General features: G+C 38.2%; 1 protein-coding gene across 1 annotated transcript; it reads left to right on the forward strand.

Annotated features, from left to right (window-relative positions):
* Window positions 1-4,735: 4,735 nt before the first annotated feature.
* Window positions 4,736-8,217, forward strand: LOC134574682 (metal transporter CNNM2-like). Its single transcript, XM_063433804.1, has 3 exons — window positions 4,736-4,754; window positions 5,697-5,881; window positions 7,174-8,217. The coding sequence occupies exons 1-3, from the start codon at window positions 4,736-4,738 to the stop codon at window positions 7,381-7,383; spliced, it is 414 nt and encodes a 137-aa protein (XP_063289874.1). The 3' UTR covers window positions 7,384-8,217.
* The last annotated feature ends 6,697 nt before the right edge of the window (window positions 8,218-14,914 follow it).

Below are 14,914 nucleotides of genomic sequence, written 5' to 3' on the forward strand. Positions count from 1 at the left end.
ACTCATTTAATATGGGCTCCCATTATGTTGTCATTGTCAACAACCACCAGCATGCCAAGGAGGTCTTGTTGAAGAAAGGGAACACGTTTGCTGGGAGGCCACGCACAGTAAGTTGGAGAAATATGTTTCTATATAAATGCAGCAGATCTTGCTTGTTAAATCTGAGAGTGTATTCACTAGATCAGAATAATAGCTGAAATTTAGAATATTCCACATTTTAGCCATAAATTCAAATTTAGGGAATAAATCCCCTGATGTTTATTTAATAAATACTGTAGTAATATTTAAAAAAATAAAATAAAAAAAATTAGAATGGTTATGCTATTTAAATTATTGAAACAAACCGCAAAAAAATGCAAGAACAGTTTTGAAACTTTGGGTGGGGTCTTTGCAATTGTTTCAAAGACCCCCAGAAGGTCACATCCCCACTCTTTGTTCAGCAGACCACAGGTGAAGCTGAAGGGAGTTATACGGATCTGAAGCTCTCCTCCACGGGCACCTCCAACTTGTATCTCCAGCTCTTGGCTCTTCATCTACCAGGAGCTGTTTAACTGTTGCAGTCGTGTGCATGCGCATGAGTACAAAACAGAAATATATAAAGGATTCTGCAAGATCTGTCTTAGAAAACTAATAGAAAGGTGTAATTAGAAACAAGCAATCAAGTGGGCTGCAACATATAACTACAAGTGACCTAAATAGAGTGTATACTCAAAATCTGAAAAAGTATATGTGCGCTCCTAAAAACTAAAATAAAGATAAAAATAAAAATAACACTTATAATACAAACGTATATTTAATAAGTAAAAAAACTTTATGATCAAGCAATTTAAAAAACATATGCAAACATGACGAACTGAATCTGTTGCTAAAAGGTAAATAACTAATAAAAAATCAAATGGATACACAAATCCTGGTAAATAATAAAAAAAGCCAGGATAAACACCTAACAGATACTCGGTCAGCAAAATATGAAACAAAGTATCTGGAGGTGTAACCAATGCTAGATCTGTCTTAGAGAATAGATGCATGAGAAGATACCCATTTTCCATAGGCGTCTCTGGTGACAGATGGGGCAATCAACAGGTGAGGGCAAAGCTCCTCCTTTCGCCAGCGTAGGCTTTCCACATAACACAAAGTAGTCTCTAATTTGTCTTAAGATATCGCTTGGTTGCATTGAAGTTTCAATAAAATTCCAACGCAGAGAACATTAATATTTCATAAAGATTTTATCTTAATGAAATACTCAAATAGTGGCATGAAGTGACAGCAGTTTCTTGTATAGGAAAAAATCTAAGTTAGACCTAAAAGACCACTACAGATTGAAGAAGGGCCAAAGAGCCCATAGGCAAGAGGTTCCTAAAACTGATGCTACAATGGACCTGCAAGTCCAACTTGTTGATGGGCCTGTGCGCCCGCGTTATAACTGTTATTCAAGCTTTAAGAACAACACATAGACCTGCGAGTCTAAATGCTTTATGCCTTTCTTTCTTTGTCACGGAAAATAAAAACCATATTTACAAAAAAAAAGACCACTACAGTGCCAGGAAAACAAACTAATTTTCCTGGCTCTATAGGGTCCCCCCCCCCCACCCTCTGAGTCCCACTCCCGCCGGGCTGAAGGGGGAGGAAGGGGTTAAATTCTTACCTTTCTCCAGCGCCCGGGCTTTCTTGGTGCTGGGGACTCTCCTCCCTCTTCCGACGTCATCCGCCGAATGCGCATGCGCGGCAAGAGTGTCTTCTCACTGTGAAAATCACAGTGAGACAGCCACTAGAGGCTGGATTAACCCTAATGTAAACATAGCAGTTTCTCTGAAACTGCTATGTTTACAGCTGCAGGGTTAACCCTAGATGGACCTGGCACCCAGACCACTTCATTGAGCTGAAGTGGTCTGGGTGCCTATAGTGGTCCTGAAAATTATGAAATGTGTTAAATCATAAACCTGTTATTATCTGAAGAATGTACTAATTGGCAATTGATACAAAGGGTGTATCCTTACAGAGAAACTGGCATACACATATTATTTAAATAAAATAATGCATAGATTACAGTCTCTCTGTGCATTATTTTGCAGTGCATTTTATACAGTAGTTAGCAGTGTATAAATGCATTGTTTCATTGAGAATCTTGGTTTATCCTTACTCCACAAGATCTACTTAATGCAAGTGACTTTTGATCCAAACCACCATTTTTCCCAATCTAAAGCTGTGCAGAAAATTCAGAGATAGTGTATGTTCACTAATGCTGATGTCATGCACAAGTCCTGAGCAGCTCAAAACCAGATGCAGAGCCATTTTCAGCATTTAGCATAGCTCTTTTTGCATGCAATGGAGAAATTGAAAACTACTATTTGCTTTGGGCTGAATATATGGGATGCTCCTTGATATCACCTCCTCTAGACTGTAAGCTCGTTTGAGCAGGACGCCAGAGAAAGATGGCTGCGCCACTAGAGGACATGTTCAAGTAGAACTCACTTTACCTGCCCCCACCCCCCGCCCTCCAGACCCATCAGGGGTCTTTGTGAATTCTGCAAAGTCCCCAGACGGTGATAATGCCATTTTAAAAACATCACAATTACTGTGGCTTCCTGCAGATCCCTATGATTCATCTTCAGCTGGTTTCTACAAGAAAGATAATTGCGATGTAGCTCTATCTCCAAAGAACAGTCTTTAAATCCAGGCTTTAAAATAGTAAAAATGATCCCAAAGATCACAGAAAAAGCTGTTTCAATTACACAGGCATAGTCAAGAGATGAAATAAAGTATAAACAATATCAAGAGTAGGAGGAATACACCAAAATTATTGCAACCCCATCATGGGAACTCACTCTATTTAAGAGTTTCAATACTGGTAAAATTTGTTCGGGCACATGGATTGCATGGAATTTGAGCTTGGATACAGGATGGACCATCTCCTTAAAATGTATTACCAGGGCTATTCACAATTTTGCTCATATTTTTGGTAGCCAATGAATGTATGTTTTTTGTCCACCGAGCTGATATCAACTCTTCTGAGAAACTGTTCACAAGCCGTTTTATCCCTTGTAAAGTAATTCTCCCAAAATGTTGCGTTATGTGATCATTACAAGATTTTGTGGACAGTAGTCAGTATAGTTCCTTTTTCTGTTTAATACAAATAATTGTTTTTTAAAAAACAAATTCAATGAAAAACATAATTAAAGTTGATGCAACACCCAAATAACACCTATATTTATTATGTTTTAAAGGTAACAACTAATATTTTATCAAGGAACGGAAAAGACATTGCCTTTGCAGACTACAGCCCAAGCTGGAAATTTCACCGCAAGATAGTACATTCAGCTGTCAACATGTTCGGAGAAGGGACCATCGCTATCGAGGAAATCAGTAAGCCCATATGTCCTACTTCTCTCAAAGTATTGCAGCTAAATACATAGAGGTTAAGCTCATATCAGGGAAGTACCATCTGATATTCTACCCTGTCTATTCACACCTTGAGAGATTCCTGTAGGTCCCACTCATGAACATTCTCCATAGTACTCAATTTCTTGCCTACTTTTCCATTGTCCTTTCTCGCACCCAACACTGGACAGACCGACAGATAGTTAGATTGTCACCATACTCCATCCTTTATCTTCTCGATGGTGCGCTGGTTCCTAATAACCTTTAGATTTCTCTTCACCAACTTATTAGATTTTTTTTGATGATTTTTAATGATTTCAAAATAACATCATGAGTTCTTTTTTTTTTTCTCCAGTCATTTGCCCATGTGATAGTTGACTGTGATATTCAGTACTCTATCTTTGCTTGAGTTTCTGAAGTCACATATACCAATAATTAAATTACCATGTTTTAGTTACACTAACCAACCACCCTTCTCACATCCTGCATCGTGATCACTCCAGACATGTATTTAAACTCATAATTTGTAGAGTAGGTAACATTATTAACCCTGTGGGTCGAAAAAGGGAGCAGGGCCACCTTCTGGGGTTAATGGGAAGTACAGTGGGATGAACATTAGTTACTGATTTAACCCCATCATCACTAATTATATTATATCACGTCTCCACGATATGATCCACACAAGCACGGAATGTCTCTCTTAAAAAACAAAAATCCAGTTCAATATAGCCCTGCTGTCATTAAATGGACAGGATATCCCACGTTCTGAAATATCTTCAAGAGGCACCCATACTTGACTGGTTCACGTAAAGAGAGATAAGTATAAAATCCACCAACATCTACGCAGATCCAGGTATTGACATCTTCCCACGATGCTGTGTGCATGCTCATGCGCACTCATGCATCTGTTTAGAAAGTGTTCCATGAATCTATGTGTTCACAGACATTTCTACCAAAGTACTGTACATTTGCACATGCTAGTGGTCACGTTCATGTCAGTTATGCTCTTGGTATATCATGGTACCCTGGCCTATCAAGTAAATAAAAAATAAATAAAACCAGGTAACCTGTAATTGGTTACACTTGTTTTTTTGCCTTTTTATTTAATGTATAATGCACTAAAAAAGAGAGATTATTTTTTAAAAAAGAATGAATTTAGGAAATTTGGTGATGCCTCGCCTCTTTGCTCATTTTGTATGTGTGTATCCCTTTACTGCCATATTTAGATCTCCGCGTCTCACAATATCAAGTTTCTGGTTAAATGTTAGACACCGTGTCTTTGTCTATTTCCGAATAGCTATCACTTTGGCTAGCACAAATGTTCAAGATAAAATATTATGCTCTTCAATTTACCACCATGACAGATTTGATGAAAGGTACACTTTAATGATGTATGTGGTATAAGAAGTATCATATTTAAAACAATCTTTAATTTCTACTAGGCAAAACATGCATTAGACTACAGTAAAGGTATTAAAGAATAACACCGGGGGTAATCTGACTAAATTAAAAACAATGCTATATATAGTTGTGTCTAGTAGACATGAGCATACAGAACCACACGTTACGATAAATGCTATAATCACATAGATATTGCAGTCCAGGCTGTGTAATATTCACAATATCAGGCAGTTATTCCTCATAGGGAAGTAAATAGCCATTTTAATAAAATGTGGCTCTTTAAAAGGGAGTAATAATAGCATAGTAGATTGTTAGGGAATCCTTTGTACAAGAACGCTGAAAAAAACCTTATTTGTGTGTATTACACAAATTAAATTTATGTTGATTTACATACAAATGTCCACGATTATCACCACTTTGCCAGCTCTGGATTTCCCCCCCAAGATAAACTGTAAAAATGGTGTGGCATGCGCAGTGCTTCCTATTGTGTGCAAAGGTCACATACCATGCATGCTGCATACACACAACAGTTGTGCGCATGCACTGAACACCCACACATGCATTTGAGTGAGACGAAAGGGAGACATTTGCTGGTGTACTATAGTATGAGTCTTTTGGTACAAACGCAATATGCTCCCATTAACGCCTGTATTGGGGTTTGCCATTTATTCCTTAGTGTATGTTTACGGCAGAGACCTTCAGAAGAACGAAATAAGAGGGAGAGCATGAAGGCAACGTTTTCGAATCAATGTTTTTAGGACTTTTGCGCAGTTCTGTTCCTTTTGTCTGCAGCCTTATAATTGTATGCATTGCTTAATGAAACGTTAAGCTTCTGTCATTGAATCGATTTTTACGAGTTATTTCTATTGTGCAATACAGTTGCCTTATTTTATTTTTTTACATTTATTTTTGTGCAGCTGAAAATAAATCGCCACCCCGGCCCTGTGGGTTGAACCACTCTGACTCTCTAAACCGAAGTGACAGAATAGATGCCGTGACACCAACACTTGGGAGCAGTAATAACCAGCTGAATGCCGCTTACTTACAAGTGTATATTCCCGATTACTCTGTAAGAGCCATAGCAGATCTGCAGTTTGTCAAGGTATCTTTTTACATCTTACACTTTCAACCATTTTACAGGCTCTGATATTTACAGCAGATCGAGGGATTGTTGTCACATGTTCAGTTAAAACAGGACACAAGCACAGCAAAATATTACCCACTTTGCCCAAATATATTTTTGCATACGATCAAAATATTGTTATGGTGAACACATTAATGTTCATATTTTTACAGAATTCAGCATGGTGCTATTCTCCGTTAGAATAGAAAGGATGAGCCTAACTGCTCATTCTGGTAGCTGGTGTATCTATATACGAAAATGTGCATTTTTTTTGTTTCCCTTCTTTTGCTAGTATTTTTTTCCTCTTATCACTTCTTTCTGTGCTCCCTGTCTTTTATTTGTCCTGCTCCCTCCCCTCCCCCCCGCCCTTTTTTTTTTTTTTTTTTTTTTTTTTTTTTAAAACCATATTCTTAATGTTGAGTAGTCCTGATCCTTTTGTGATTCCAATCCCTTCTATATTGCCTACATTGTGGCCAGGGGAGTTGGCATCATGACTTGTGGTTACTGGGTGGATGAGGGAGTGCATTGGACGTACCTCCATCAAGCTGGGGCAGTTCTCACAAGTACAACTGGTTTGTACATCCAAGCAAAGCATGCCATAAGTTATGATTTGATATATTTCAGTGGCAATAAAGCATCAAACTAGGAGGATAGGTTAGAGAGGTCTTGTCCCATTGGGGCTCAAACCACTCACTTTTAGTGATAACTAGTGAGCCTTTCAGAAGGTCTCCCCATTCTCTCTGATGTTTAAGTATGGCCAGAAGGTACTGATAAAGAACCACTTGTAGTCGATGTTTGTGGGGCATGGCTGGTGACATTTCCCTCCTTCTACTGTCTTTAAAGAAAAAAAAATACTTACAGGGAGCAATTTGGTTGCCCCAACTGAGCATTCAATGTATGGAATTTTAGTGATGATTTAAGGACAGCTCCAATTGATATCATTCCATTCTAAACAAATAGGCGTGACCTGGTGCGACCAGACCCATGCAGCGCTGGAAAAAAGGTGAGTTTAACATCATTTTAACCGGAGGTAAGGGATGGGCTGGGGGGCTAAAAAGCAATTTAGACCTGTAGTGTCAGGAATATACATTTTAATTCCTGACACTACAATTTTCATTAAATTCTGATTTTATTTTAAGTTTTATCTCAATTGTGGGGTAGAAATGAAATTGATGTCAGATATAATATATATACTCTGCAATATCAGTGCTTTAGATATTGGTGCCCGAAGTACTTTAGACCTGACACTTTTTTTCTTTCTTCTAAACTAGATAACAAGGCAGCAGTACCAAAACGCCCTCATGGCTTCACGAATGGACAAAACACCTCAATCTTCAGACAGTGAAAACACTAAGATTGATATGACTCTGACTGAGCTTCACGATGGTTTAGCGGATGAAACCGCAAACCTTTTAAATGAACAGAACTGTGTCACACACAACAAGTCCAATCACAGTATGCACAGTGAAGGGCCTATCTGATACAGAGCTCAGCCTATTGACTTGTGGGACATCCCTCACTACATTCTCAAGCTTCGCTCCTGGATTCCTATTTGTGCAACCGCAAACATCCTGAGCGCATGCTCGTCATGCGCCAGCCAGCATTCTGAGACCAAAGATTCTGAGCCCAGCGGCAGCAGGAACTTAAAACCGAGAGCCGGAGAGACGTGGAAAGGAAACCAATTGTAACACACTAAATAGGGATTAGTCAAGTGAGACCAAAACAAGGATCAAGTATCTCCTGTGATTACCTCCCATAATGCCCCAAAACCAATAACTGAGAACATTGCCCTCCTTTTCTCACAGGACATAGAGAGACATTCAAGTGAACTAATTTAGTTTTGGGTTTTTTTCGTTTTAAGTCTGCACCAGTACACAACGCTAAATTAATAATTTTGTAATCTAAGCAGTCATAAGACCAGATCTTAAAATTATTCCGCACAGTTTCTTTAAACGAAGACATGGCCATTTTAGAGAATTGTGTGTGTATATCTAATCTAATGATTAGAAAATGTAGTATTTCTTGTATCTGCCTGCCCTGGTTGGCAGTCTGTGCCTTCTTTCATAGATCTGTATGCCTGGGCATAGCTTCTGCTCATCCTGGTTTATCAAAAGAAATGGCAGGGGGGCATTCGCAGGGACCCCATATTGCTTATTTGTGTCCCAGTTAAGCAGCTCCTCCATGCCATCAAAATAAAAAAACAAATATCTATGTAGCTTTTTGGCCACTTACAAATTCACACTTTAAGGATTATGGTACCTCCAAATTAGCTGGAACCCCAGAGATGTTAGTGCTAAGATTCCGTGAAACTTTTTATAATGATCTTTATTTTATGAATTTTCTAGATTATTTTATTTTTTTTAGAAGCAAATTATGATAAATTGTCACTTTAACAAGCTGACCCAAAGATTCATTTGATGGCTTACCCAAAAATATCTGGCTTTGTAAAGTGCAATATTCACATGCACAAGCATCGTAGAAAATTCCAATTTCTCAACATAGCGCCAACATAATTTGCGGTGTTGTTGTACAATGGGTAAAACAAGACAAACCGTTCTAACAAAACATGTTTGATATATGGAAAGTCTGTGAAGAAGGCCATGCCCAAACCAGCTTATGATCTAAAATGACCCTATTTGTCAAATTATCTATAGCAAAATGGCAAGCCCATATTTACAGCATCTGTCATGAAACTATGATAGGTACAGCATGATTTAAAATATATATATTTTCTATTTGTATCACTCGTTTAGATCTAAACCCCCTCAGTGCTAGCTGCTAGTGCCTTATTGCATGGCCTGTATCATTTGTGTTCAGTGATGCTTAGTTTCCTGATTTTCTCCTAATCTGGCTAACAATGCATTTGCACCTTGTCTGTGACTGCATTAATAGATTACATTGCACTATCCAGCTAATTTAACACAACATCAGTCTGATTTACCCTGCATTGTAAAGTGGTTTTAACTTGTTAATAATCGTATTCAAATCACTGTGTAGTGGGATTGTCCCCTTTAAACCACTTGGCTAAACATATGTTTAATCAATATGTTTGGCAGAGTTACTACCATAATGTATTAAGATTTCACTATTGTTATTTGTAGAACGCAGTCCTATTTTATTGAACCGCAAAAATCAATGCAAGTGTTTTTTAACCCTTCTAGTGCTGTGGGTGTTTGCCCACTAAGCTGGTTGACCCTTCCAGCAACAAAATGGGTTAATAAGTAATTATACCCCTATTTTGCAAATCACTGTGATCACCTCTTTCCTGCTTTCAAATGAAATCACACAATGTGTTCTGTCCACCTCCCCTCCCCACCTCCCAAAAAAAAGAAACACTATTTCTACAAGCCAATATTTTTATGAGTAATAAGTTTTCCTTCTTAGCTGCTAGTAATTTTCATGATTATGGTGATAAATGCTGCCGTTTTAACTTGTTCTAAAACAGATGTGTGCTTATAATGATGATTTGTGATTTTTTTTTATTTTTTTGGTATGCTGACCATTCTCGCCTCTCCAAATGTTAAAAAGACACTCCGGGCACCAATACAACTTTCTTGCATTTGATTAAGGAAAAGACTTTGTTAGCAAATGTATGTGAGCAGCTCAGCCATTGACAGCAGTGAAAGGTCTGAACTACAAAACAACCTGAATTAGGAATTAGTCACCCAGGGAGACACATAGTAAGGGTATCAGTGCCTGTTTGTTGTTTCTATGACTGTCTGCAACCAGTTTGTGAACTAAAACCGCTCATTTAGTGCTGTTGCGGCTGAGACTGTGTACATTTCATAATAACTTAGGACGTAGCTTTATAGTGCAGCGTTTTTCAAAACATTTATTTTTCTTTGTGCTCTAAAGATAGATTGCTATAAAGATTTGAGCATGCAAAAATGCAGCATATTAATGAGGCCAATATCTATTAAATGCATTGAAGTTATATTGATGCTCGGAGTGTCCCTGCATTAACTATTTAACCCTATATAATGCCTTACTAGGCTTTGTGAAACTGAAATATTCATAGGTTCTAGAACTGAAATTTTGGAAGCATTTGGAGGCTTGCTCACTAGAGGATAAATTGAATTTAGAATTGCGAAATTTGGGTTAAAACAGACACGATTTTTTGTTTTGTTTTATTCCAACACCACTGTAATGGACAAAAATACTTCGTCCTCCTCTCCATCCCCCAGTTTTATAGAAACAACTCCTTAAGGCCCTAAAACACCATGCAAGTTGTAGTCCTACTATAGCTCAGTTGGGGAGGTTCCTTTTTGTCCACCCTTAGCCACTAAGTTATTTTTCAACACAGATCATTGTCCAGTGCATGAACCCCTACTTTTGTTGTTGGTCTGTTTTGTTTCTATACTGTGATAGGCAATCTTCTGCATTCCAGGTACAGTAAACTACAACTGCCGTTCAATGGCAGAACACTAAATACTCTGCTCCCCTAATTTGCCTGTATGTTCATGCATTGCAGGGGGGGGGGGGGAGGGGGATGACATGGGGCTTTGCTATTGCTTATAACATAGCTGCCCTGTTGCCATTAATTTCAAAAGCGAAATAAGCAGCGGTGCATATGTTAGCTAAGTCATTTCAGCTGTGAAAAGAAATATTGATGTTTACCATTGAGCCCCCAATTTTATGTTTGAGGTTGGTGTAAAAGAATGGGCTTTCGCAAAACAAAGATGCCCATGTGTGTGGACAGCAATTTTTAAGTGTTATGTTTGAATGCAATTAAAGGAAAACGCACCCTACAGGTTTCCATGATTGTGTATACTGTACTAGTCCAGTGGGTCACTAAATGTCTTGGTGTAAACCAAGATAAAATAAATTGTTCATTGCAAATCAAGTTATGGTGCGAGGACGTCCCATGCGTTTTCTTAACTGAAGTCCATAAACTGTTAACGAATGGTTTAACTCCAAAGTTTGCAAGCAGGTGCCCTATTGCTATGCCACCGCATTTTCACTCAATGTCCAAGACTTCAATCAGTAGCTTCCAGTTGACAAAAGTGACTGAAAAGAGTTTGTGTCTTTTACACTTACCTTTCTCAATGGGGGCGCTCGTGATAGACAAAGTATCAGCTGATGTTCTCAGCCTCGTACATTGATCTGAAATGCAGACTTTGGGGTTAAACAGTTCATCAGTAGTTTAACTTCTTTCAGTAAGAGGACGCCCAGAACCTCTTTGCAACACAACTTAATTTCAACAAAGTTGTTAAATGTTTTGTTTGTTTTAAAATATCTGTTTCTTGTAGCCCAGACAACAGTAGCCTTAATAATAAGTGTTCTGTGGTTGGTGTCTTAGTACCAGAGAAAATATATTTTTTATGATGCCTATATTTTTTGCTGTCGTTCCTCAATGGCCGTTCCTTATATTAAACCGATATTCCCAACTTGATATTTGCATCCAAATAAGCTATAGTAAATTCTGCCAAAAGTACCATGTGATATTATGACCATCTGTCATGTTTTTTTTAATTTATTTTTTTATAGCTGCTCGGAGACCATTGTGAAAACTGTTTGTGCATGTACTTTATATCGTGTGTGTGTTGTTTGTATGAATTCTGAGTGCAGATCCAACTCAAATGGATCAAAAGATTTTTGAAATGGATTTTATGAAAAAGTGCCCAAAATAGGAACATCAAAGTCCATGAACTTAACGTAACTGTAACCCAAAATCAGTTGTGACATTTTATTCCTACGATATGGGATGCTGTTGCTGAAAGATTAAATAAAGCATCTCAAAAGTCCACATAAATGTAGCAAATAAGTACGGTGAGATGCAATGCTTATATATGAGAACGTGAGTTGGTATGGTGGATAACCGCACATAGGGATTTGATTGCTTAGTAACCGAATGGACTAGCGTATACACATACTGGCTAAATAATATCTCCGTGAGCAACCTAGCAATACAAAAAGTGAGTGCCTTACAAAAATAAGAGAAGTTGACAATGTGGATGAAAATAGTGTTGATTAACGAAGCCAGAGATCAAAGTAATTTTTGCCCGTATTGTCTTTGAGCTTTTGACATCCTATAACGAAATATCACTTGGTTATGAACCTGGACCCTTACTCTATTGGTGAGTTTTCCTCTTTTTTATATCCAAAAAAGTGTGTTGTATTGCATTGTTAGTCTATCTTTATAAGTCTGTCTGAAGGCCAACCTCAGAGTGCAATCCTTTGCTTGTGTGTGTGTGTGTGTGCGGGTCTATATAGATGGATGGATGTATATGTGATTGTATCTACACACACTGTACTGTGGGTGATGACTTATTCCCTGTAATTCATGGTTTGATAGACGCCGTGCACTATGGGAACCCCAAATCTTATGGCAGCATTGGGACATATATGTTCTGGTCTGCCAGAGATTTATGGGGTTACATTTTCAGCCATCCCCCAATAATGATATTGTGAAAGAGGAACTGAGGAGACAGAACAGTGCGAGTCTATCTCCCTAGATACCTAGCTCCTCTGCTGCTATGGACAGAGAACTGAATTAAAATGGCAGCTACTGCTTAAGAATTTAACTTCCACCAATTTCAAGTAAATAACCAAATGTAAAAGATAAAGAGGAAGCTGGCATTTGGGTACAATAATGCTATCGCTGGGTTTTAAAGACTTATTTTGATGTCTCCAGAAACCCTCAATGGCATAATTTTCACATAGTTCTCGGTTCCCTGTTCAATAACCTATTTATAGAATAACCCTCAGTTGATCTGATTAGTTCCCAGCATTCCACTGTGCAAAAGAGGGGAAAATGTGCAGCTACCAGAGTATGCAGTTTTTTGTTTTTTTTTTAAATATACTATTTTAGTAAAAATCAGACCTTTTTAAGTAGCTGTGTTAACAGAAATATATTTATAAAAAAGGAGTATTTCATGGAAAACGCGATGTTTCTGCTTTTATTGGGTTTGTTGGTCTGAAACCCAATACACCCTATACATTCATTGAAGTGCTGTAATCTGAGGCTGCCCTGATGATACAACATGGTGTATATTTATTTATTTTTTTGTTTCCATTTTATTTAACAGTTTAATTAGTAATACCAATATGATAATAAAGATTTAGTTTATGTCGAAAGCAAGTGGGAAAAGATTGGCAAATGCAGACACTTTATAATTAGAACATTCCTGGAAGTAGATTGGCAAAAACCGTTGTATTAATTTTGGCAGCACTAACAGAATAAATATTACTGTAAAGCACCTTGGGTAATGTTGTAAGCATACATCTTATTAGATCTTATTGTTCCTAATTTATTTGATTGCATCCCCTTAAGCCCAGTCATTCATGGAAATTTGCAGGCCAGTCATGAAAACATTTCATAGTATGTTTAACGTTAAAACCTCCAAATCGAGTTGTACAGTGTCAAGAATCTATTCTAAATATTTCCCATGTCTATTTGTGTTTGTGTCCTTGAATGGCACCCTAGAACAGCCTTCGTTAAGGCTGTTATGAAAAGGGGAAAAAAATAAGTCCTCATAGCAGCAAGTCCTGATCCAGAAGAGGTCAATGGCAACTAGAAGGCACTGCAAGGGATGTCGGACTTCCCGGCAAGCCTAAATAATCTTTGACCATAGCTTCTCAATGCAAGCTGTGACCACACAATCCTTTTTAACTCCGTACAAATATTAAGCGAGATAATGAGGAGATTAAACATCCTTATTATATCTCCAGCAGAAATGTAAAGCTTTTGAAAATATTTAGACTAAAACCTGTATTCCTAGTACTGTAACTACTATAATAAGTGGTAGTGTTAATGGTATTCAAAGAGGTTGTAGTGATCTTTTAAAGGAACACTGAAGGCACCTTAACAACTTCATCTTACTGAAGTTGTTATAGTGCGTTCAGTGCTGGCCACCCTGTGCTATACCCCCCAAACCCAATATTAAAGTAAAAAGAAAGATTGGAAACTTCCCACCTCTTATACCATGAGGTCACCTGCGCGGTGCCATCACGGTCAGCCATAGAGAATCATGGAATCGCGGCATATGCTACGCGCGCGCCTACATTTTCCCATGCTCTGTGAAGAGCATTGGATTAGCCCATCATTGTAAGCGCACACATCTGGAAGACTCTGAGGAGGAGTGAGTAATTAGTGTTTTGTTTTTGTTTGTTTTATGGAACACATGGGGGGGACGACCTAAATGACAATGGCCATCAAGACTGTTGCGTTAGGAATACAGATTTTTCAAAAGAAGACGTACCCTTCTTCTCTGTATTACATAGGGCAAACCTATATCCCTGTTCCAATAGAAGTCTTACCGAAAGCTTTTGTGTGTGATTTGAGTTTAAGGATCCTGTATTGCCTTGAAAGAACGAATGAATGCATAGTCACACTTTATCGCATTGTTATACGAGCAATATATATTTATATAGAGTTTCTTCCAAAATGGAAATAAAAATGTTTATTTTGTTCCTTATTTTTTATTTATTTTTTCAATTTATGTTATATTGAAAGTTTTACAGTTTGACAATTATATCTGTCATATTCTTTTTAGAGGTACATATACATCAAACAGTGTGGGAACATAAAACTAAGATAGCGGTATATATGGGCACTTGGGAAGGAGACACACAACATATTGGTTTTCAGCCTAAACAGCAATGACCATTCTCCTGTTCCTCAATCCGGCTGTCTATTTTGCCTGCGTTCTGACTCTCCTCTGAATGCAGGTGTCAGTCTCTTTATTGTGGTACCGGGTGTCTTATCTTGTTTGCGCTTGTTATGTTTGCTGCTCTCCGGTTCTACCGGTAGGTCTTTGGATGGTGGGGGCTCTTGCTGCTGCAATGATGGCAGGCCGGCGAGTCGCAGGAAACCGTCGAGATCATCTTTTGAGGTGATTGTGTGCCTTTCACCTTTGATGTCTGTGGTGAGGGATCCGTCCATGCCCCAGCGGTATCTTGTGTTAGCATCTCTCAACATTCTGGCTATAGGTGCTAGTTTTCTTTTCTCTGTTAGGGCTTAGAACGGTGTGTCTGTGTACACTGCCACTCTGTGTCCTTCGTGAGACACCG

This window comes from Pelobates fuscus, chromosome 10, assembly GCF_036172605.1.
Source record: "Pelobates fuscus isolate aPelFus1 chromosome 10, aPelFus1.pri, whole genome shotgun sequence".
In the NCBI taxonomy this organism is placed as follows: Eukaryota; Metazoa; Chordata; class Amphibia; order Anura; family Pelobatidae; genus Pelobates; species Pelobates fuscus.